At 34.3% G+C, this 24,862-nt stretch overlaps 1 protein-coding gene across 1 annotated transcript in view; it reads right to left on the minus strand.

The window, feature by feature from the left end:
- Positions 1-24,862, minus strand: part of DNAH7 (dynein axonemal heavy chain 7) — an 83,905-nt gene that overhangs the window by 17,628 nt on the left and 41,415 nt on the right. The window contains exons 31-51 of the mRNA XM_026048219.1: positions 24,257-24,433; positions 23,793-23,924; positions 22,900-23,124; positions 21,008-21,205; positions 19,474-19,629; positions 18,314-18,482; positions 17,262-17,388; positions 16,171-16,390; positions 14,456-15,328; positions 13,524-13,753; positions 12,534-12,864; positions 11,659-12,005; positions 10,439-10,619; positions 9,165-9,350; positions 7,743-7,906; positions 6,882-7,036; positions 5,761-5,951; positions 4,131-4,264; positions 3,028-3,363; positions 1,312-1,438; positions 267-461 (exon numbers count right to left, since the gene is read on the minus strand). Coding sequence (XP_025904004.1) covers positions 267-461; positions 1,312-1,438; positions 3,028-3,363; positions 4,131-4,264; positions 5,761-5,951; positions 6,882-7,036; positions 7,743-7,906; positions 9,165-9,350; positions 10,439-10,619; positions 11,659-12,005; positions 12,534-12,864; positions 13,524-13,753; positions 14,456-15,328; positions 16,171-16,390; positions 17,262-17,388; positions 18,314-18,482; positions 19,474-19,629; positions 21,008-21,205; positions 22,900-23,124; positions 23,793-23,924; positions 24,257-24,433 — 4,854 coding nt within the window. The remainder of the gene's footprint in view (positions 1-266; positions 462-1,311; positions 1,439-3,027; positions 3,364-4,130; positions 4,265-5,760; positions 5,952-6,881; positions 7,037-7,742; positions 7,907-9,164; positions 9,351-10,438; positions 10,620-11,658; positions 12,006-12,533; positions 12,865-13,523; positions 13,754-14,455; positions 15,329-16,170; positions 16,391-17,261; positions 17,389-18,313; positions 18,483-19,473; positions 19,630-21,007; positions 21,206-22,899; positions 23,125-23,792; positions 23,925-24,256; positions 24,434-24,862) is intronic.

Here is a 24,862-nt window from a genome sequence, read left to right on the forward strand (position 1 = left end):
AAGGTGAAAAATGCACAGACTGATAAAGCCACAGTGGTTATCTTAAGTTTAGCATTTTCCACTATCACCTTATTGTGCTTTTTTTTTTTCCCTTCCATCAGAATTCAAGTTGTTCTTCACAAGCTACCTGAAAAATTGGCAGTTATCTGCCACTATGCACACTATTTACATTAAAATACACAGTAAAATATCGTAACAACACTTTCTTTTTCTCTAAGTGTTTGGTATGCATTAACTAACTTATGAAGGCAGGAATGTTAACATACCAAGCTGTCATAGACCAATTTCCATCCATCCTTGAGTTGCATGAAATCCTTGCGAATGTTTTTGAAGTGTGCCAAGTCTTCTAGTCGGCAAATTTCATCCCATGATTGTGGAGGAAGCCAGGTACAAGGATTGGAAAAAGGATTGTCCAAACCAATCCCACCGGTCAAGAGGAATTTCCACTCATTCTCATCAATCTACAAAGACAGACACCCCTCTCAGGATTAAATAAATAAAATCTGATGGGCTTGGTGCTTTTTGTAGGGAGTTAATACTCTTATACTTTATTCTTAGATTTATTGAAAAAGCTTTTATATAAATACTAAATTCCAAAACATTTGGTGTCTGCTTTTCAGTTAAGCACTAACTTATGCAACTGAAAAAAAAAGTCATGAATGAATTTTAAAATTCATCCTTATCCCTAAATTGAGACATAAGCAATACTAACTAGATTTTCAGATAAACCTTTATTTCTGTCTAGAGATGAAAAAATGTATCAGTCCCTAGCAGCTTGCATTTATTTCTTAATGTCCTTTATCTCCAAATGTATTTGATGGCGTATATTTGTAAATCAAAATCCCTAGAAATAGGGGACTAGAGTGTCCAATGACTATTATTGTCAGCTCTAGAAATTATTCATTTCTAATGAATTCCCTAATGAAATAAATTCTATAATGCTAATATATGTTAAATCTGAGATAACCAATCTCACTACAGCTAGAAATACTGTTCAGGAGACCATTGATATCATTAACATGGATATATTTCAGTATCAATTTAAAAAAAAAATCCTAATATAAGCTTAATTACAAGATCAGATAAACTATTAGCATCATTTAGTATAGTTTCACCACGCCTGTTTTTTTAATATTTATTCTAAAGAATCTCTTTAATCACTTATAGCTTCTTATTAAAATGAAAATTAAATAGCATAGAATTACAGCTTAAAGTATATTATAATCACATATAATTTTTTTATCCTATGCAATGTTGTTACTGATAGCTTGTACATGCCATCTAATGTTTATCTACCATTTTTTTTCTTACCAATCTTTCATATTTCAGGAGATTCACAGTTAGACAAAAAGAGAAGAGCAGCTTGTCCTTTTCAAAGAGTGAGCGACAGACATTGACATAAAGCGAGTAAGTAAAATGATCCTTGAGGATCTTCAACCTACAAGTGTCAAAAAAATTAACAACATTTCAAAGTCTGTACACTTAGTAAACCTATTACAAACCATTTAGATCTTCCTGATTAAGAAAAAAATGTACAATTTTCAGCACAGGATATTTTACTAAGGAAGGACTGACTAGTGGAGGTAGCCAAAGATAAAGAGTCTTAGGTGAATTATTATCGGGGACATTTTCTCTGCCCTGTTGGGTCTGTCTTCCTCTGCTTTCAGTGGGCAGAACTATCAAAACAGGCTTATACCAATCATTCCCTGGCAACACATACTGTCAGCTGAGATTAAGCTCTTGTATCTTCACACGGCTGCTGACAGAAAATTTTAATTTTAAAATTAAATGAAAATCATTTTTTTATTTACCATTTGTTTTGATTAAGGCACAGGGCTGTGCAGGGATATTTAGAGAAATTAAAAATAAGATTTATTTTTATCAAAGATATTACCACTAAGTATTTATGTCTGAGCTTAATCTTTTGAGCTTAATAACTCAGTAGTTATGAACTCAATGCAATCTTTTACCAATAAGATAATAATATATAACCTCACTCTGACTTAAAATCTTATTTTTAGTAATTATGGTAGATGTAGATTGCACAGACCTTGACTAAATTTGAACGAAAAACTAGCTATGGTCTTCTGTCATGCATGCATATACTGCATGCATTTAGTGCTACCTTACGCTGTACTACAACTAACTTGTGCTTAAAGAAGACATGAACAGTAACAGGTAAGTGAGCAATTGCTGTTTGCAATATTAACTAAAACTGGAGAACGAAATTTCTTTCCCATCTTCTGCTCTTTGGTTGAAGATGCAAGTAGTTAAACACTTGTTTGTTCACCTGTTTAACGACTGGGTGAGTAACCCCAGTAAAATTAATTTTTACACAAGCAATTATTTGAATACTTTGCTGAATCAGGCCATTAATGAGTGACAAATTCCCAGGTTTAACCACTAAGTGAGAGGAAAACATGATCAAAAATACTCAATCTTTTGTGGCTAGTTCACCAATAGCATCATTAGCTTACAAGAGCGTTTTTGCAATTAGGTGACCAAACAAGATCGTTAATGATTGCAAAGTTCCTCCTGTTCTCATGAACAAGCTGGAAGAGCCTAGTTACAAGACAGTAATCAAACTGAATCCAGAACCTGTTTGGATAAAAAATGCTGCCTTGCCCTTTCTAGGTACAGTCAAGGGTCTTTGTCCAAAGACTTCCTCCTATCACACCTGAAATATGAGGAAACAAATACTGCCTGCTTTCTGAAGACATACAAAGTCATCACTAGATGACATGCAGGGTGAAAATCAAGGGACTGGGCCATTTTTATCTGTGTAGGATTTTGTAATTTCACACGGGGCTTTTGAGGTAGCAATAGCTAAATAGAAATAGCAGCCGATATTGCACTTGTAATTCATTGAATCATTTTGTTTCTGTGATTAAATAGCATTCCAGCCAAGTATCTCACAGATTCGTGTACAGAAATAATATTTCAAAATGCAAAGCCTGGGACAACACACTTAGGACATATGTCAGTAAGCAATACACATCATTAAGTGCATTAAGTTATCATTCTTACCTTCTCTGTAAAACTTCAGATTTCTCTGAATTATCTATAGACATGACAAAAAGGTTAATAAACCACATCAGGGAATACTGGTACATAGGCTCAATGTTGGCTAGATCAGCAATAGAGAAGAACAAGATAGATGAGTGGACCGCGATAGGATGGTAGCCCAAGCGGGTGGCGTCAATCTTCTTCTCTGTCTCTTCAGCTACAGCTTGCTTTTCAGAAATCTCATTAGCCAGAGCTTTGGAGGAAGACAATATCTTAATAGCAGTTTCATCCTCCAAAATGTTTCCTTCTGAAGCTGAAAGAACTTCTAAAATCTTGTCTTCTATTTCCTTGAGTTGCCTAAAAGAAAGGTTTCACATGTGAATATGCAGAAGATTTCTGCTAGTCTCCATAAATGAACACAATATAGGATGTGTAAATTTTATTCATGTTATGAAACTCTCTTAAGACTTTCTCGTTAAAAAAAAAAATCACTTAAATTTTCTGAAAAATTTAGCCAATTTCAGGCATTATGCTGAAGATGAAATGGGTTCATCTAAATGCAAAGGGATAAAGTGCTAAACAACATCTAATAAAGCATATTTCATTCATTGGCCTACGGGAAAAGATGCCCTTTGCATATATAGTCAATGCAAATCTGGCACAAAATGAAGACTTCTTAAAACACATCCATTAATCTCTGATCAAAACTTGTGAAGACAGCAAGTCACGTTACAGCAACATCATGAAAGGGATGCATAAGGGAATCAAGAATTAATGGCATGGAATCAAGAATTACATTTTGCAATTACACGAGCCCCAAATTCTGCTCTTTAAGGGTTTTCTAATATTTTCAGAATTGAGAAATCAGGTCAAGGGAAAAAAAGCCATGAAGAATAGGAAGATGATTAGGAGCATGCATCCAAAAATCAGCCTTTATTAGCCTAAATAACTGCCTACATTTGGGCTCTTATAAATAAGAACTCTCATAAATCAGAATCTTGTTAAATATTCACTATATCTCCAAGAAATAATTAGAAAAAGTCTCTGAAATGCATTTCCTGTGATTTATATTTCCAGTAACTGCAATCTAATTTTATCATTAGCAAGGGGAGTTATTTTGATACCTTTTATTCTCAGCCCCTTGTAAGATGAGAGCTTGTTTTTCTTCTTCAAGATCTGGCCTTTCTCTTGCAACTACAATTCCAAGAAGCTGATCTTGCATTCCTTCTGAAGTTATCATGAAATTCAGTAATGTCACCTGAAAGAGAAAAAAAAAAGTTTTGATTTACACATAATTACACAATTATGACAAGAGTCTATTAAAATTTTTCTTCTTTTCCAAGATGAGGAGAATTGTATAGTATCATGTAAAATGTTGAACCAAAATTTGAGAGGAAATGAATGAAGGTAAGGGTTTAAGATCATGTATTAGAAAGCTAATTACAAGATTAACCAAAAACGTTAACTATATGATGTTAAAAAGCCCTGTCAAAGCTGTCGGAGCTGTGACAAGAACGATGGTCTTTCACCCTTTTCCTCAAAATTACTGTAAAAATCTACATGTAAAATGCCTTCTCGGAGTGATTTGTGCATAAAATGCCAAGTAGTAATTTTACATATAGAAGATGGACCTCCTGATTTGGTATCAGCATTAAATAGCCTTCACAGTGAGAGCAGCAAAACCTTTCTATGAATTAAAAATCTATAAAATCTGTAATAAATTTAGTTTTTTTTTGCTTTCCAGGATTGTTGCATCTACTGAAAATGGGATGCTGACACACTATTATAGAAAATATGGATACAGATCAGATAGAGCACATTTTATGGTATTTGTAAACTTTTCACCTATAAAAGTTTTGCTGTTCTCATAAAATAAATGGTAATACATAATATTATTACTGCCTCCGCCACATATATTTTGTCCTTTGAATAGTCTTGCTCACATGCAATTTATGTTGTTATTACTAGAATATTTGTATTCAACGGGACAGGATCATGTCCTCTCTCTCTTTTTTTTTTTTTCTTTTATTAGAAAACAATAGTGTCCGAAAAAAGGCTTTAGTCTTTAAAGTAATTCTCATGCCATGATAGAGTATGTGTAACTGATTCAGAAAATGCCAAAAGGTCTAGTGAGCAAGTGGCAAAAATATACAGTATTTCAGATGAATAAAGGCAGGAAGACATTTCTAGCCTGTAGAAAGCTAGAAAGTAGTTTGATGAATGTACTTTTTAACTGAAGAAAGTTTAAAAAATTGACTAAGTAACACTGACTGGAGATTTGGGTGATTTTGGAGTGTAGAGATGTCCATTGACTTGCTTTTCAAATGAAACTCACCTTGAGCATCGCATTCAGTTAAGAGTACAAAGTATCTCCAAACTGAATTTGTCTTGATGACAGTGATGAAAATACTTAATCTAAAAGCCTAATGTAGAGTTTGCCTGTGAGGTAGCTACCATTCTCTATAAATGTTTTTTTAGAAAAGCGACTAAATAGCATCAGGAGATATAGACTGGGAAGAGTATTAAAATTTAGAAAGTAAGTTTTCAATATCTCACAGTACAAGTGAATGACACTATTGTAAGGTGAAATATATGACTTGAAAACATCATCACTTCCAGATGACACTAGTTTTCCACACTTCGTCAAAGGAAGAACAGCATTGGCAGGGAAATGCCAGGAAGTTCCTCTCAGCAGAGTTGAGGAATCCTTTTAAAACTAAAGCAGAGTGGCACGTTCATTTTCAAAATGCTCACCTTAACAGATGTTTCAGGAAGATAATGTGGATTTCTCAGCTTCGTTGTGATATAGAAGCGGAAGTCCTGAGCATACTCAATGGTGGAGTCCCCGAGGCGAATGCATATACTGCCCGACTGCTTGAACGTCTGCTTGAGCAGAAGTGGCTCCAGGATGGGATCCAACTCTTCTCCAACATTCTCCAGCAGCACTTGAATATGACAATGAGATTAGGACAATTTTCTTTGTGTTTATAGTACTTAATGACAGTTACTTACATGTAAGTATATGTACATATACTTATATAGAAACTATACAAAAACTAATCTACAAATATCTAGAAATAAGGCTAGAGTTTCTTAGAGTGTTCAACAGAAATGAATGAGAGAAATGTACCTTTAATTTTCTTTTTATAATATTATACCAAATTGAAACCAAGCAATTAGAACTGCCATCATTAATATGGATATAGAACGGCAGTTTTATGTTAGATTTTTTTTTTTTTTTTTTTTTTACAAGGGACCTAATTGCAAATTGAATGCCATATGCCAGAGGCATTTTGGGTGGTTAACTCTACTTTTGTTTTCACTGTAAGCCTATGAGATTCTCAAACCTGTGAGAGAAATAATGGAGAATAAATAATAAGCTATTGAATAAATAAATAGTCAATTAGTCTTGTATTCCAGTTATCCAAAGAAAAACTCTAACTATATTCTTAATTAACTTATTTCTTTTTGTGAGTACTGCAAGACTTGTCAAAAGACTACCGTACTGAATAAAAGAATCATTATTAAGTAATCAGAGTCTTGCAGTCTCATAATTTATACACATCTTGAAAAGCAAAATTAAAATAACATCACTTTTTAGGCAAAAAAAAAATTATGACATTAAAACAGAAATGGCAAGCCTCATAACAATTCCAAGACACAAATTAAATCAGCAATTACTAGATTGTGCTGTGAAGGATTTTACAACCTGGGGTGGAGACGACAGTTTTAATTTGACTGGAAAAGAAAAACAATGTTCTGTTTTCCTCAGTTACGCGAACATTTGACATTCATTGGAGATGCATTATTTTTTTAGTTAATTGTGCCCTCTCCAGGTTCTTCTGTATCTTACGATTCATTATTTAATAACTTACCAGGAGTGCCAAACTGAATGCAGTTTTCCAGTGTTCTTACAAATTCAGGGTCGCTGAGTTTGATTATATGCAAGCTATTGGCCTTTTCCATATTTTTTATCCATTTATTTGCTTGACCCTGGGGATCTATCATCAGAGGCCATCTTCTTGCATTACTGAAGGGAAAAAAATGATTACAGACTTTCAAGACTGAATTTAAGTTCTTCAAAGGTATATGTTAAAGCAGTAAAACAATTTATTTCCTTTTGCAATTAAAACAAAGTCAAGTAAATATGAAATCCCAGTAGATATATCTATATCCTGGGGTAACATCCTTGTTGAATTTACCAGAAGATGTAATAATACTGTAACAAAATGTGACATTCTTCTTTCAAAGAAGGTACTGATAATAAACATTCTAGCAGTTTAATGTAATTTCATTTTACAACTTCAAAATATAAGATCATTTTGTTAATTTGGAAATTCTGAGCAGCTTTAATACAGACATAATATATATAACTTGCATTTTACAGCAAATTTATGGAATTTTCTACTAAAGAGATTTTTAATTTTGTATAAGGATTTTAACAATTAAGGATTTATTTAAGCAGATTCAGATACATCTACCTTTTCATCCCTGTTTTTAAGGAGGAACACACACATACAACTTTTATTTTCATCAAACTTCTTCAAATATAATTTTTAAACAAACTTCTAAGCAGGCAGATGTGAGAATTCAAAAATTAATTTACTTCTAAAAGTCTAGATCAAGAGAACAGTCAAGCATTTAAGACAGCCAATGTAATCTAGTATTCTTAGAAAAACACTTCCTTTTAAGATATCCAAGAAAAAATATTCACAGTGAAGAAAAAAGTTACTTACGAGGTAATGATGCCATTATCAATAGAAAACGTGTCAGAGGGTAATCCAGCAATATTCCAAGCTCTGATTTTCACTGGTTCTCCCAAGGTATGGGTTAAGGAAAAATCATCCGAACAAGGAATGTCTTTTGTTTTACATAGCAATGCCCACTCTCTAGTTTGCATCTAGTTAAGGAGATAATAAACATTAACTGACGTTCTGTTGATACAGAAATTTTCAACATCCATGAAGAAATCTATGTTTTAATTTCCTCCTATACCAATTGCTACATATAAGGATCACTATATGTTCAGAGGCAAATAAGTCGTGCTTATGTATAAGAACAAAAAAGGTTTCTAAAATATTTTTGCGTGTGATTTCTATATATGAAAACAGGTTATTTGTTCAGCACCTTAGTATGAGCTTATTGGTCTTTTCATTACTATTCTTCTCTACTAGAAGAATACATAGAACACATATTCTAATAATAAATCTATATTCTTCATATTCAACTTGCAAGTCATCCAAAAACAAGCCCTAGTTAGGACCTAGCCAACAGCTATGTATCATATATATATATTGGGCCCGGCTCAACCATCTTAGAGTTGCTCTTCACTGTTCTCTGTATCAGACTAACTCACAGTGTCAACTGCTCCTTCTACAAAAGTGTGCAAGGTGTGTCATTCTAAAATGAAGATGGATACCTTTAAATATGTAATCCCAATAGCATTTTCCATCTCAAGCCTATATGAACACTGCACGTAAGATTAAAGAAGCATCTTGGGCAAGGAGAACTAAAGGAAAACAATCATTAGAGCACAAGAAATGAGCAAGTTCACAGAAGCAGTTATGCCATCCACCTCAGAGAGGTACCAACTCAATATGTGTTAGCACAGTGATGAGATAGCTACAATTATAAACTACAGAGAAAATCTACAACTAGTTGCCATTTAAAGTTCTTTTCTATATGGAACTTCCATTCTTTTTCATCAATTGCTACAGGCACAAACTTGCTGTGATTTCAGCCTGTTGCAGCTTTTGTCTCTTCCTATATAGAATTACTGAGCTTTGTAAACTTGCTTATTTGTGCTGCTGCAGAAATAGACACTAATTCTCTATTATTTGAAGGAAAATTTTTACACATTTAGGATGTGTAAAGTCACTGACAATTATTTTAGAGAGAAGAGCAACCAAAGCACCCTATGCTTTACACAATAATAAGTACTTTACAGCAATATGAGGGAAAAATTTCCTCCAGGATTTTTGCAAGCAAAACTCAAAATGCTGAAGTACAACTTCAGTATGAGTTCTGTTAAAAAGTAATTTAAAAAAAATATAAATTTTACAACAGAAGAAAAGCAACATTTAGAAGAAAATAGAACATTAGAAAAAAAACAACATTGTCCCCATGTTACAAAACATGGGGACACAATTACATCTTACTTGTCTATAGTTGGATGTAAAGGCTCCTAGGTAAGCTACAATTCCTGATGAAATAAGTATATCTCCAGTCAAATTTATGTACTGCCTTCCCAGCTCCAAAGCTGTCTCACTCCAGCGGGTTTTCTCACCCCCAAGACCTCCAATCAATTGTTCTGCTCGCTGTAGTTTTTTGCTGCATAAGTCAACCTTGGGAGAAAAAAAAAAAGATATATGGGATGTGATCACTTATATCTGATTATATTATGTGACTACATTCTTGACATTTTACAAATATTAAAAGCATTACAAATTATTTTCCTGTGCAGCTGTTTGCTTCCATAAATTCATCAAATAAAAAGAAAATATCTTTCCATCGTATCTGAAGAAGGAAACCATCTATGTGACATAGTATCTCTACAGCACAGCAAAATCCATGAAATTTCAAAGTTGTGTTCTCATCCAAATAAAGTAAAAACATCAAAGATCATCAAACATGCAATTCATAATAGTTTACTAGATGATATGGAAAACATTAATAGTCAAGGAAATGACTGCAGGTCATAAGATAAACAGCTCCTTTCTTCCTTGAAAGTTGGTATATTTTTTCCTTTTTTTTTTTCCTCTTTTTTTTTCAGCATCTATGAATACATAGTCTCCATTTCCGTTTCTGTGGTAGATTTTATTTAAGCAGACTTTTCAAATATATTTGAAAAAGAACAGAAAAACAAACACCCAAAAAACCCCAAATATTTAGCAATAATATAATCAGGCGCTCATTTTTGTAACAAAATGCCTCATTTTTGTAACAAACACCAAGATATATTGAAAACCTGTCTTCTAAAGGCTGCGTCTTTCTAAATGTATATTAGCTATTCAGCAGACAGCAATGGCAACACCAAAGCCTCAGAAGGCTTAAACAAACTTTCAGAACCCTAAAAATACACACCTACAAGGCAATGAGCACTCACTGAAATTTTGTCATCTCACAACAGAGAAGATAGAAGTAGGAATAAAAAGGAGTGCTATTATGAGGGGGAAAATCACAGCATCTACATTTTTTATTACTTAGAAGCATGCATTCACCAGGCTTTGCCCATACGTATCTTCAAGACCAGTGTAGTGAACTAAAAACGTTGTAAAATGAGTCCTTTTCTTGCTTTACAACTGACCAAACTGAAAGTCAAAGGGAAAAATATCATTTGGAAAAGAAAAAAAAAAAAAAAAAGAAAGAAAAAGAAAGATTTGAAATAACTTTCTCTGAAAACTCAACAGCAGTCATCTTTTGCACCATATACCTGATTTTCCAAGTCAGCTTTCTCCTGTTTCTTGGATTCCAGTGCCTGTTGGAGTGCAGCCAGTTTGTCCTGAACCTCCTTCAGTGCCGCTTGTTTCTTTCTTAGACCGTCCATAGCAATCTTTAATTTTCCTTCAGCCTGATTCAACTTGAGTCTTTTGGGTGCAACATTTTTTATCACTCTAAATAATCCAAAAGAATACATTGAATATCTGAAAGGTACACCCTCAGGCCACAGTCCACAGTACACCCTCAGTCCACAAAAACGTTAACTTTTTAAGTTAAGAGGAGACAGATCTGTTAAATTATACTCATGGTAACCATACACATGCAAACAGTTTACCAAAAACATTCTCAACAGTCTAATTCCAAAAACACATGCATATATATATTTCAAATAATTCACATTCAAGGATTGGCTTTCCAGAACAAAGGATTTCAATATTTCGCACAGATACTTTTGCAAGCAATAAACTGTGAGCAACACTTAATTGAAAACATTTCCCATTTATTTTTCTTAAAAAAAAAAAAGACAAGAAAACATGCTAGAATATTCCTATCTCAACTAAAACAGTATTTCACAAGTATTAGCTTCATAGCTCTCCTTCCCCCTTAGTGGTCTAAGTTGCATACTCCTTTTGAAATTCACCTTTTTTAGTTAATTTTCCCTCTCAGAATGGTATTAATGATTCTGCCTCTATTGTTATTCAATATGCTTAGTAAGCTTTTTTATGCAATATATATATGCAATATATTATAATCAATATGCATATAATAATTATATGCATGTTGAATTATAATCATATAATAATATAATTATTGGCTTTATATATTTTATAATATTAAATATTATATAATTATATATTATGCATGATATTATGAGTTATATATATAATATGATTATATATAATTATAACAGAATAGTATTGAATTATAATTATATAATAATAATAATGCAATAATATAATACATTATATTCAATATGCAGGGTTCAATATTACTCCTGGACATTCTCAGGAAAATCCAGAACTGAAAATCAGACATATAGCTTAATATCAGCTATCCCATAGTAACCTTTACGACTGTTTCTCTGCACATGTTTCAGAGTTCACGTGTTTCATTCTCACAGTAAGAAGTAATTTTAAATCTCTCTTGGTATCCCAATATACCAATCTCTTCACTCAAATTTGTTTCCTTTTAACATTTTTAACACATACTCACTTATCATAAAACTCCATGGCTATGACCCATTTGCACAGACCCTCTGCTGCCGTGGAAGCATTTCGGATCTTCTCCGGTACAAATTCAGGATTTGTAAGATACTGCTTTCTTATGATAGCCATGTAAGCTGGAGGAATGTTATCTTTGTCATATTCATGAAGAGACTGAAGAAATCTTATATCACCCAGAAGTCTTTTAGCTGGACCCCAGAAATCCTCAGTTTTTTTTCCGGTGCCTGTTGGGTCTGGAATTTTATCTGCTTTGATGCCTTTAAGAATGCATATAGCTTCCATGACAAGCTTGACACCAGCAGGAGGACTTTTCATGGACTTAACCACTGTAATATCCTTCAAACAAACAAACAAAAATATCCTTAGAGCTCTGAGCAGAGTTTTGGACTAATTTTTCTATGATAATAGGAAAAAAAGTCTTTCTTTTTCCACAGAGATACCGTTTTTCCAAGTACATTTACTATTCCCTTTCTTTTTAAACACTTAGATTTCAAATTTTCCAATCTTTCTACTCCTTCCTTAAGATGTCACACAGGTTAAACTGATATCTGCACTCAAAAAATAACAAAACAAAAAAATCCAATCAGTCAGCAATTAGTTCAGAGAAGAAGAAAATGCCTATTTGTAATTTATTTTTTCACAGGACCTTTTCTGTTCTATAATCAGTTGTGGGCATTGCAGCTCTGTTATGATACCCAGATTTTCCAGCATGATGCTCTGCCCTGCAGTTCAAAGTGTGACGCAGCACTTCCAAGTTTACAGGATCACATCAGTAGTGCATCAGTAAATTTAAAATAATATAAAAATGCCCTGTTATCTGTCTGAAAACCTCTCCAGCATGTCACAATGTATCATTAGCCATACCTGCGCAGTGAGAGTGTCAAGGGCAGCCAGAGCACTTTCTAAACAGGGCATGGCTTGAGCTAAGTCGGCATCGCATTCGTCTTTGATGGCTTTTGCAGCCATGGCTTGTTCATTTGCCACCATTTCATCAGCTTTAACGTTTTTTTCCGTCTTGGCTACTTCCAAGGATTCTTTCTCAATAACCACCATCATCTCATCAACCTGTTTGCTGGCTTCCTGCAACTGAGGATGCAGAGCTCCCAGCTCAGACTGCATCAAGGCTACTTGAGATGCTGCGGAGTCCAGTTTCTCCAAGCCAACTTCGTATCTTCTTTTCATTTTCATCACCTCACTGAGAATAAAGAGCATTTATTTATAAAGATATTTGATACTATTCTCAATATTCAACACTGCCAAACTTGTTTTATTTGCTCAGAAAGCAAACACAACAGGGGTTCCTTGGGTCATAATGTTTAACTGTTCATCATGTATATTCACAGAACAGGAAAATAAAGAAAGAAACAAGAAAATAAAGAAAAACAGAAAAATAATTGTCAGCAACAGCTCTGTCAGCAGAAGCAACACAGTGTTCTACAGACAAGAAAAGTAGAGGAAGGAGACAGGGACAGATTAGTGAATAGATTAATATCCTTGGAAAAAAACATTCCAGCAGCCAATTCTGCCTCTCAAGAAATTCCAGGCCACTATCTTCAATATTATATTTATTTCCTGACTAATATACCCTGCTGCCTTTTGGATTTCTTGATGCACACAATAATTCATATATCCATTGGTTAAATTGAACATTTGGTATCTGCGGGGCACAGCGGTACCGCGTCAGGAAGCTGGCAGCACCGCCTCGGGAAGCTCCTACCACACACATAGTGTGGTCCCAAGCAGCTGGAGCTATACAGGTAGCAGGTGTCATTAATTACTCTTACAGCAGGTGGAAAAAATGAGGTGGAACTTTGGTTTCTCTAGAAAATTCCATATAAGATAATCCTCACGTACGCGCGCTTCTTCTCCAGTAGTATTTTGAAAGTGGAGATCAGTTCCAAGTATGAGGTAGGTGTAACATAGTTGTGTCTTTGAAGCTCTGCGTGGTATAAGTCAGATAAAACAATGGTAGATGTATGAAAGCTTTTACACATATCGATACAGCCACTCCGAGTTTCTTCTGACATTTCAATATCTTGTAAGAAGCGAGAGGCAACAGCTTCTAAAGCATCTTCTGGCCATGTCTAAAACAAATGGAGAAATACTTCTCTCAAACTCAGAACTTCACATTCATAAAACCTCAGAACACTTTCCAAAACATCCATCTTTACCCCATTTCACAGATGAAGACATTAATGTACAGAGAAGTAATTTGATCCAAAATCATTGGAGAGGACAAGAACAGAATTGGAAAATAACCAGTTTATCTAGGTGTTCAATTCAAGCACATTGTTTTACTTCATCTAGTGGGAACACTCTTACTAAAAGTAACACTTTACATTCTCAATATGTCAATATGTCTGTAACTCTTATATTCAAAGTAAGATTTATAGTTACAGTAATACACTTTGGAACTTCAAGAACTTTCCTCTTTTTTTTTTTTTTTTTTTGTATAATTAAATTCTACATCTTAAATACCGTGGGTAAGGTCTATTGCATATAACAATAGATGGCATATAACAATAGTAACGACTACGGTACTGTTTGTTCAGTTTTCTTCTTAATACAGAATCAGAGAGTTGCTTCCTTACTGATTTGGCATTTCACCTATACTGGCCTTCATCACAACTGGATGATTCTAATAGTTTAAGCTAGTGAGAACACGGCACAAAGAAAATCCAAGATGGTTTTTACTGGTGTTTTGACCAAAGCGAATTACTTGCTGCTAAAAAATAGTCGTGTTTCTAAAGCACTTCCATGAGAACGACAAGCACAACTGTTTTTACCTGGAACCAATCTAGTGTGCAGCAGTTGACAAGAGCTGGAAATTTTCTAAGACGATTACGGAAAGCATCTCCAATGGGACTCACTGCCAACACTACATGGAGCTGATCTCTGCAGCGATCGGTGAACATGTTAAAGAGAGCTATGGGACTGCCATCCGTCTGCTTGGTCCTGTCTCGCTGCCGATCTATTTGGCGCATTCGCTCACAGATTTCTTGCTTCTCATCTACTGCAAAGAGGTTGGGAACCTCACCTGCATTTAGTAAGTTGTTAATATCTTCTAAGAAGGATTCCTTTTTTATCTGCGTATCTGTGAACAAGAAGACTCCCTGCATTTCCCCTTCAGTAGATTTTCTTAGTATGATTTTTATGTCTTCATGCCACTCGCTGGTGCCATAGCTTTTACTTATTTCTACCTGAAAGAGGGTGTAATCTGCCATATGGGCGGCCAGTCGAGTAAGAGATTGTCGACCGCTCCCTCCGACACCAACAAGGAGTGCGTGGCTTCGAGGCTGTTTCAGAATGCGCGAAATTCGGCAGATATGTTCTATAGCAAACCGGAACAGGACCAGCTGCATTGGTTTTTTGCTCATGTTATTAAACTCTTCCAGGTGAGTCTCGATGACCAATCTCAATTGATCCACGTTATTAATCTCCCTGTAGTTAGTGTCATCTCTCTTAGGATCATGAAAATCACAAAACATTAGGCTACGTAAGTCATCTTCTTCCACTCTTCCATCGTTATTAAAGTCTAGATTCCGGAAAAGTTCATGGAAGTCTTCATGTAAATAACTTTTCACTACTTCTTGGATAAATCCAACAAGCCAGGCCCGATCAGGAGCATCCACCAAACGATCATAATATACTCTAAGAACCTGCATAATAAAAAAAAGAGAATCCTTTCAATGGTTGCTTCTACTTACACTTATTCTATTTACACTTATTATACTTATTTCTACTTACACTTATTTTAATTAAGATGAAAGAAACAGAAATCTGAAAAAGGCTTCAAAGTACAAACTATCTTAAACTTCACTACATTGAAAAAAAAAATAGGTGCCTAGAATCTGAAGAATTTTTCATGACAGTAATATTAATTCTGAGTTAAAGTGAAAGTTCATACGGAAATACACACATGCTTTTAATCTGGGAGGCTGTGTGCTTTATTCTACTTATTTCTACAAGGGATGATTCATTTACATTCACCTAGTTTTTCTATTTTGTTATTGCTGCAAGACAGTATTTGCTGAGGACAGAAAACTCAGGAGCTTATTCTAAAGGGAATCCTGAAGGAAGGAAAAAAAAAGAATAAAGTAAGGTCCAAAATATAGATGTCTTTTATTTCCAGTGACCCTGGATTACTTGCTACTCTTCTTACTGTTCATTTGTTGCACAGGGGGAAGGAGAGAAGAAACAGAAAGGAATGTACAGTCATTCAGAGCAGCAGAGACTGTAAAAAAATCATGTAAAAGTGAAGGAACTGACAATCGGTATCTCTAAGAAAGGATCCAGATTTTGAAAACATCTGATTTCCTCTACCTGTACACTATCCATAATTAAAATCTTAGTTAATAATTTGAATAAAGTAATATTAATTCATAGGTACTAGTTAACACAATATTGTTAAAATACTAACACAGCTCTGAGAAAAAAAGTCTGTAGCTTTTTTCTTTTTTATTAAAAAATATTATTTCTTGTTTTTTTGGAGTAGATTTACCTCATGAACCCAGAGACGCTTTATCATTCCTACAGATGCTGTTGTTTCAGGCCTTGACAGGCAAACTCCTTGAATAACACGTGAAAAATCACGAAGGTTGAACAAATAGTGAGATTTGGCAGGGGTAGGAAGCAGGTTCTTCATGGCTTCTTTATACAAAGACATAGTTCCATTAATCAACTGTGGTGTCAAGTCTACATACTCGGATGGAAAGTTATAACTGTCAGGTTAAAAAAGTGGTAAAAATAGAATGATTAGAATTCCATCATATTAATACGTGGAAAAATACATAAGAACACTGTTTTTTTTTCTGAGTTTTTAAGATCTGTGCCAGTTTTTAAGGTCTGTGGTTTGACTTCCTCACAGACAGTTTTACAAATCTTAGTTATCCCACCGGTTTAACAGATTAACTCAGTCTGTGAATAAAATATATTAACTCTGCCTAGTAACTGTGGGACTTGCTGACAGGTTTGCCAATGTAAATTATTTTTTGGTAGTTTTTTAATAGTTACAGCAATACTAGGGATGATAGGGATGATGGGACAAACAACCTTTCCTCTCTTCTGCGCTATCTCTCCTTCAAAGGTTAAGAAGCTGTCAAAACACAAACCTGCTCCAGAAACAGGATATAATAATCTTTTGGGATCTCTCATCAGTCAGAATGGATATTGGAATCTGAATAAAACTATAAACATTCCTAATAATGGCATTAAAATATATATAATGATGAAAGGCCAAAAAGAGAGACAGTTTTTACTGCTTTCTCAAACAATAGGAAACTTATTTTTAAGAGCAGTGACTAATTTTTTTTTTTTAATATACATCAAAGAATAGTATTACAGAAATATCTCAACTAACTGAAGTAGCCTTAACTGACCTAAGGCTTTGTTGGAGACTACAAAACCAATAACTTCTCCATGGGGGTTTAATATGAGTCCTAGTTTTATGGAGTGATAAACTTCTCAGAAGGCACAGGCTATCACAGATGCCCATTTCTTTTCTGCAGTAGAGACCTATAAATACGTTTTGGAGACTTCCTACCTGCATAATTTAAATACTTCCGTTTTTCTGAATATGCAGAAGTCACTTACCACGTAGTCAGATGCCAGTTTAAGATTCTAGAAAAAATTGTATACATGGATTTATCATCAAACTCATTAATAGTAACTGTATTGAAGTGTCGCAGGAATCGTGGCGTTACTGGGTTTCGACCACCACCTACAAATTGGACAGCACACACAAACGTTAGGACCATTAACTTGTTTATTTGATCTGTTTGCTTTGTACTGTTAAACCAAAAGAGTGGTGGAGCAAACCTGGCTACAGACTTCTCCTGGGAAAGAAAATTCTACTCATTTTCCAAATAGCTTAGTAATTTCTACATTATCACCCTGCTAGAGGAATGTAGCACGCTGGAAGGTTTTACAGCAAAAATACCTCCAAGATTTGGCCAGTGTCAAAATAGATCTGTGCAATGAAGCTATGCCAGAAGCTGTACTATTAATGACTTCAAGTAAGGATGACTTAATTTTCACAGTTTTCTTCTATTTCAGCTATTCTACAGACTGACCCTTATAAGTGTATAAATTCATTTAAAACAGGGATATCAAAGAAATTTTAATTTCTCCTTTTAACTGTTACAAATATCCAAAATTCAATTCTTCCAGGTAAAATATACAGCTCAAAAATGACAGCAATAGAGTAAATCAGTACGCATCTCTATCTATATATTATCAGTATGTAAACAGTCTTTCAGAAATATAATTACCTTCTTATGTCATATACTTTACTTTTTTTTTCCTTTTTCAAATAAAGATAAGGCTTTTCTGCCTAAAATCTCCACCTACAACCATTTAAGAAAAGCTTAAAAGAAGAATTAAATTGAAGGCCAGTAGAGGATCTCATTAAACCAAAGGAATTTCAAAAATACAGTACCAAAACATTCCTGTCCTTCTACAGGTCAATCCTGGGTAGCTCCCTTACTGCCTCTCAACCGCGCTGCTTCCCGTTCATGTTTCCTACAAGCAATGGGTTAAATCCTACCCCTTCCCACAGCCATCCGAACTGTAAAATAAACATCCCTAAACACTCAGCCCTCAGAATGCGAGTAAAAAGAAAAGAGCATATAATACGCCCAATTTACCTGGGGGGCCCATGGCGCATATGATCTGAATATCCACCAGTTTAATCACTGAGGAGTCTTTAAGGTCATACCAATTCCAGTGATCCAACCACTGACGCAGCAATTCAACAGGGGGTTGAGCACCATACACCTCTCGTGCTGGCATATTAACATCATCTACAAATACAATCTGAAAAAGAAAACACGCAGTATCATTTATTTAACCGAGGATACGCCTTGATTCCAAAAATCCTGCGCATCATTGATTCACTCCCACTGAAATAAGTACAAGGAACATTTGTCAAAATGTGTTTCTGAAAAGTAGTCCTACTGCTGAGATAAATAACAATTAAATGTATGATGTAATCATGTCCATCTAAAGCTGTTCCAAACCATACCTATAGAGGAGAGAAAAAGTGTATTTGTCTTCTTATTTTGAAGTGCGTTTAATAAAAAAAGGACCAACTAGCACTTGCTTTTTAAACTATAGCATCCTACTCACATGTCTTGAGTTCTGCTTTTTGGAAACAAAATTATTTTAAATCTATTACATATATTTTAAATCTATTAAACATAAAATTTTTGTTGGCCATTCCTATAAATCACAAAGCACTTCTTATCAGAAAAATTTATCCAATGTATGTTCTTGATACACACTTATTCCCTTTCTTCTCATTCTTTCCATGACAGAGCAGAAATCTGATCAAAATTTGAGCAGTTCTAATCATGGAACTTGGGACCTATTTAGCCTTTTAACATGGGTAACAAGATACTCTCAGGAGTCTCTCTTCCTTCTGCAACTTCTAATATATTTTGCTCTTCATAATGAACAATTATTAAATAAAATCTAGGAATTATTGAAAATAAGAAAAAAACAAATGTCATGAAGTCATATTATAAAGTCATCAAAAGCAACAGCAGAAAATTTTAAAATGTGCTTTTGAAAGCACTACTGTAAATGTGAAATGTGAAAATGAGAGAAGTTCCACAGAGAGATTCCACAGCCTCTGTGCTCTCCTCTTTGCCTGCTTATTTACCCTCATAGTGCTATTTTTCCCTTATATTCAGTCAGAACTTCCCTTGTTCCATGTATTCCATTTGTTCTCTTTTTCCTGTTGAACACATGAGAAGAGAGTATTTACACACTTACTTATGTACATAAATACATGTATATCACTTACCATTCTTTTCCCAACAGGAGGTCCAAAAACTCTTTTTCTCCTTTTATCCAGCTTTGACATGATAATATTCTGTGTCTGAGCTGCTGTAGTTTGTGCTGAAAAGTTAATGAGCAGTGGCTTGTAGACTTCTTTATTCAAATTATTTAAAAGAAAATTCTGGAAGTATAGTGAAGAGGAGACGGTTAAACTAGATATTTAGATAACATAAATTCTTTAGAACTTCAGCAAATGACCATCAATCTAAACAGATGTTTTTACAACATTTTTATTTCACCTAAAATGAAAAAAAAGATGTAATTTCTCTCTAACATAATTCTTTAACAATGATATTTCATCAGATGTACTTATTTTCTTGGATAATTCAAAATATAATAAATTTAATTTGACAAAGAAAAATTTATACCTCCCAATACAGGTATGTCCAGGTTTTCTTAAAAAGGTCTACCTAGTATATTATGTATATTTAGTATGTTATTATTTTGTATAAGCATATCACTGCACGACACCGATTAGAACTGCCTAGGTTCATATTGCCTTACAAATCCACACCCAAATTTGCACAGACATCCACAAAACTGAGACTTCTGATGAGTCTCCAGGAATATTTCTTTCAAAGAGCACAGAGAGAATAACTAAAGATAAGCTTGGCTCTCAAGTTTGGTAGTGATTTGTTGCCTTCTAAATTCCCTTTTGCTGCAGTTTAGCTGCCAGGGAGGCCACCATTTCCAGTAGGACTCATAAAACTCATTTCACAAGTAGTATCAATTTTGCATTGAAGTTAATGATGTTTACTACTCTCAGAAAACAGGGTAAGGGTTTAATAAGCTACAATGAAACAGCAGAACAACACAATGCCTCAAAACACAATATGAGTATTTGTGTTGGACAGCAAAACACCGACACCGTTTAAAGACAAATTTTTTTTTCTCACAGAGGTTAAAAAAAGATTATCTCAATCTCTTAGATGTTAATTCTCAGATGTTCTGAAGAATTAACATTGATCCAATGATCCTCTTCATATAGTAAATTGGAATCCTTTTTTTCTGTAATACTCATTCTTTTAATAACCACTTCACAAAACCAGCATGAACGAAGCATGCCTCAGTGATTGAAGATGATCTAAAAGGAACTAGTCTATCTCAAAATAATGATGGTTCAATTATTTCAAAATGTTAAAGTCTGCTTTTAATCATAATGTCTAATGTTACACTTTAGAAAAAAAAGAAATAGTATTTATAGATATGGAAGAACTGAAAAAGCAGTCATCAGGACTTCTGATTCAAATACCTGTATAAGTGCATTATTTCCTTTTCATTACAGTTTCATGAGCTCTGAAAACTGTATGGTATTTGGCTGTAAAAGTTGTTGCTGAACTTGAAAGTTTTTATTACTATCATGTATTACTACTACAAGGGGCACAAAACTAAAGTGATCCATATTTTCATTTCATAATATGTAACAATATCTCTGCTTTAAAAAAAATCCCTTTTTTACACTTTTATCAAGCTATAACATTAGTATTAAAAGCACTTACAGTAATATAGGTACTCTTTCCAGTTCCTGTTGGCCCCACAAATATAGAAGGCTTTTGATGCACTGTCAACAATTCCATCAACGCCATGTATCGAACAGTATCCAGAGTTGGTACAATTATTTCATTAAACATCATATCTCGTGGTATAGGAGGAGCTGACTTCAGGGTTTCCACCCAGGGTTCCCAAATGCCCGCTCCCTATTTTAATTTATAGAAAAGTCAAACATTTAAAACCAATAGTAAAATCAATGCAGAATCAATGCAAATAACAAACCCAAAGTTTTGAAATATATGGTTTTATTGAACACCTTCTAGAATTATTAAAAAATAAATCTCATAGGTTTGGTTCAGCAATATAACTGAAATATACTGAACTTTACACAATGGTTTTTACAATACTTTTTTTCAATTCCAAGGCTAAGAAACATAGTGCCTGAGCCTCAGGAGTGCAATGGATGAAAGGCAAGAGCTTTGCTTAATCTTTTACATCCATAGCTATAAAATGTATATAGTTGAAAAATGCATATGTGTGTGTATATATATATAAGTATATAAAAGTATATAGTATAAGTATACATAGTATAATACACTATAAGTATATACAGTACAGTACACTATAAGTATATAGTGTAAGTATATATAAGTGTATATAAGTGTATATATAAGTCTATATATACACACCAGATAAGCATGTAAATGAAATAGGAAGTTACTGTTTAAAATTATCACTAAAGAAAACACCGTTTTCATCACAGAATTTCCTCATTCTTAATATCTACAAAAGAGGTATCAAGACACATCATTTTTAGTGCTGAAACTCCACAGCAAAGCTTTCTCCTCTAGTCCAAGCTATCAGAGGAATTTTTAAAAGGTGCAGAAACTCTCCTACAATCCGTTATTAGCAAAAGGATGAAGCAAAAAGAAAATTAAATAGCTGAATGTGCCATGAAACCCCCTAAACTTCTCTCTTGATATCAAAGTCATAAAACTTTTATAAATTGCTCCCTCCTGAGGGCTTTCTTAGAAGAGGTATATTTCCAACTTTGAACAGAAAATCCTTTTTACTGGTAGAACACGGTTTTATGGATTACAATCAGATGACACAGAGCCCTTAGTACTGATTGAAATCCCAGCCACTTTCCATGGCAAGAGGCATGAATTTTGGCATGAGCCAAAATCTCGACAAATGTAATTCCCATTGTACTGTGACAGGACTTTGCAGGAATAATACACTCAAACTGCCCTGATCTACTGCAGAGAGAAGCACAGTATAAAATTGTCCAGCAGTGGCAGTCTCTGGTTAGGAAGAACCTGAGGTGCAAAACCTCAGGATTTGCATTTTATTTGCAAATTCTGAATTTTTGCTAGTTCAAACGTTGCATCAAAAAGGAGTCCCTGGAGTATACTAGATCCATCGTATGACGTTTTCCTCTTCATTGGGAGAGTTATGTTTATATTTGCTCATACATGCTCATCCCAGGGAAAAGGAGCAGAGGAGAAGGAGAAGAACAGAAGTTGCCTACCACAGTAATGAAAAAGCTATGGTCTAAAATATATTAACTGCTTCCTCAACCTATGAAAAAAAATGAAATGAGAATAAAATACTATTGCAAGAAAAAAATAATAGAACAAAATAACTGGTTAAGATTTTCTGCTTCTGGCACAACAGATAAATATTCTGGTGGCCAAAAACGTGTTACTGCAATTTCCAGCCAAAGCATTAGACCATTACTAGGTTGCAAGGAGGGATAATTACAGTATAATAAGGCAGTAGCAGAAATAAATTTAAATACTATTTCTGTAAATAAATTTACAATATCAGTACAAGCCCTGTACTGTTTATAAAAGAATACTTCAAAATGGAAATCCGCACTTTATCTTGCAATCCTCACCTTTTTGACAAACCGATAATCATAAATTGTTCCTTCTTTTGGAAATGGGACTGTAAAAGCCTTTGAAGATTGTTGATCAATGCTACTCAACAATGTATATCTTTCTCTGGTCTCCTCACTAATTGGTCCATGAAGCATTTCTCGCAGAACTTTGTCAAATTTCAGTCTATCATCCTCCTTACAGCTAGCTCCAATAGACCATATCAGTGAAAATATGAAAATACCCTGGAGATCGAGGGAAAAAGAATGACAACTCTTCAGCAGTTGTAATCTTATTCAGTGCAGTCAAAGAATTCTTTGCTACCAATCAGAAGTATGCTGGACCAACTTGTTATTACACAGAAAATATAGCACCATCGTGGTGGTTGTAGAAAACAGCATTTACAATAACTGCGAGCATCTCTTCCCCTTTGGTGTGCGGTGGAACACTTGACATTTGACTTGCACAGCACTTATTTTGAGAAGGCTCAATTAGAGATTGCTGTTGATTTCAAAAACTTTATCTATCTGTTGCTCAAAGGTCTATCCCACACAATCTGTGTTTGTTAACAGGGCTTTCCTTGGATGCTTGGTAGCATTGTAGTAGGAATCAACTGAGATACCAGAAACTGGAGAATCAGGTAAAATTTTCTTTCCTGGTCTTAACATTCACTAAACTTCTATCAAGAAATCAATCACAACAGATCCAACTAAGTATCATTTTAAAAAGTGGCTATATTATAAGTAACATTATTTTCCTCAATGGTCATTACACACAAAAAAAAAAAAAAAAAAAAAAAAAAAAAAAAAAAGTAGTCCTAATGACCAAAGACAGATTTTCTTCCTTGTGAATCCTATTTCCTGTAAAGTCTAATTTGGAACTCCCTATTCTCAGTGTTAAACATATTGCCTACCTCAAGCCAGGAGTAAACATCATGGTCACTCATAGCTTTGATTTTGGCTTCATCAGCAAATTCATCCATCATGCAGTCCATCAGATTCATCAATGATCGAACTAAGTTTGTATCTGAAGTAGGAGACAATTCCTGAAAAGAAAGGAGAAGCATTTTTTTTAAATGCAAAGTTAGGATTATTTTATACATTGAAAAGAAACTGCTGCACAAGGGGAAATCTTTTCATTTTTGTTTATTTACTAATTGTAAAGATAACAAAAGGACATTTTTGCCCAAGTCATGTTTTAATGTGCTTCTAAATGTAGTCAGTTATACAAAAAATCCTTAATTACAGACTTCATCTAAGCGACTGTGTATAAAGATAAAAAATACAAATCACTATGGTCCCATTAAAATGGTTTGTTCCTTTAGCATGTGGAAGTTAAAATCAATTTAGGCTGTCACAAACCTTAGGCTTAACCTACCTTTGTGCATTTCCTAATAAACTCAAGAGAAAGTGGAGCCATTCTGTCAAACAGGCCTACTATGAACTCCTTATGCTCAGAGGTTACTCCGGGATGCATGACATTTAGCCAAGACATCAGTAATGGTCTCCAGCCCAGCATGTGGGGCTCCATATAGACCATACCACATCTTGAAACCTAAAAATAAAAAAAAACCCAAAAAATAGATGGGCATTAGCTTATGCAAGTACCACTAATTTTTCCCACTCAGAAGAAACTAAAATAACATTTGATGTTATAATATTTAGGATTACTAGAAACCGACAAAAATTGTACAAAAAGGCATACAAACATGCACTTGCCAGAGTGTGGTCCTGTGAGCCCTGAGACAGACCAAATTATGCCAGTTTTAAGTCAAAATTCCTGCCTCACCTTCTGTTCTGTTTATATTATCACCAGAATTTCTATTCATATTGAAGAAAAAAGGTTTGCCTTCCACAAAGCACCAACGGAAAAAAAAAGAGCCAGAAATCCAATGACTGCTCATTTTTAACAGAATTTCTCTGGGACATTAAAGGTTCACACATGATTTTTGTTTTGCTTGTCAGATGCTCACAGGGTCGTAAC

The sequence above is a fragment of the Nothoprocta perdicaria genome, unplaced genomic scaffold (assembly GCF_003342845.1).
Source record: "Nothoprocta perdicaria isolate Ctin4 unplaced genomic scaffold, notPer1 scaffold_11, whole genome shotgun sequence".
NCBI classification, from domain to species: domain Eukaryota; kingdom Metazoa; phylum Chordata; class Aves; order Tinamiformes; family Tinamidae; genus Nothoprocta; species Nothoprocta perdicaria.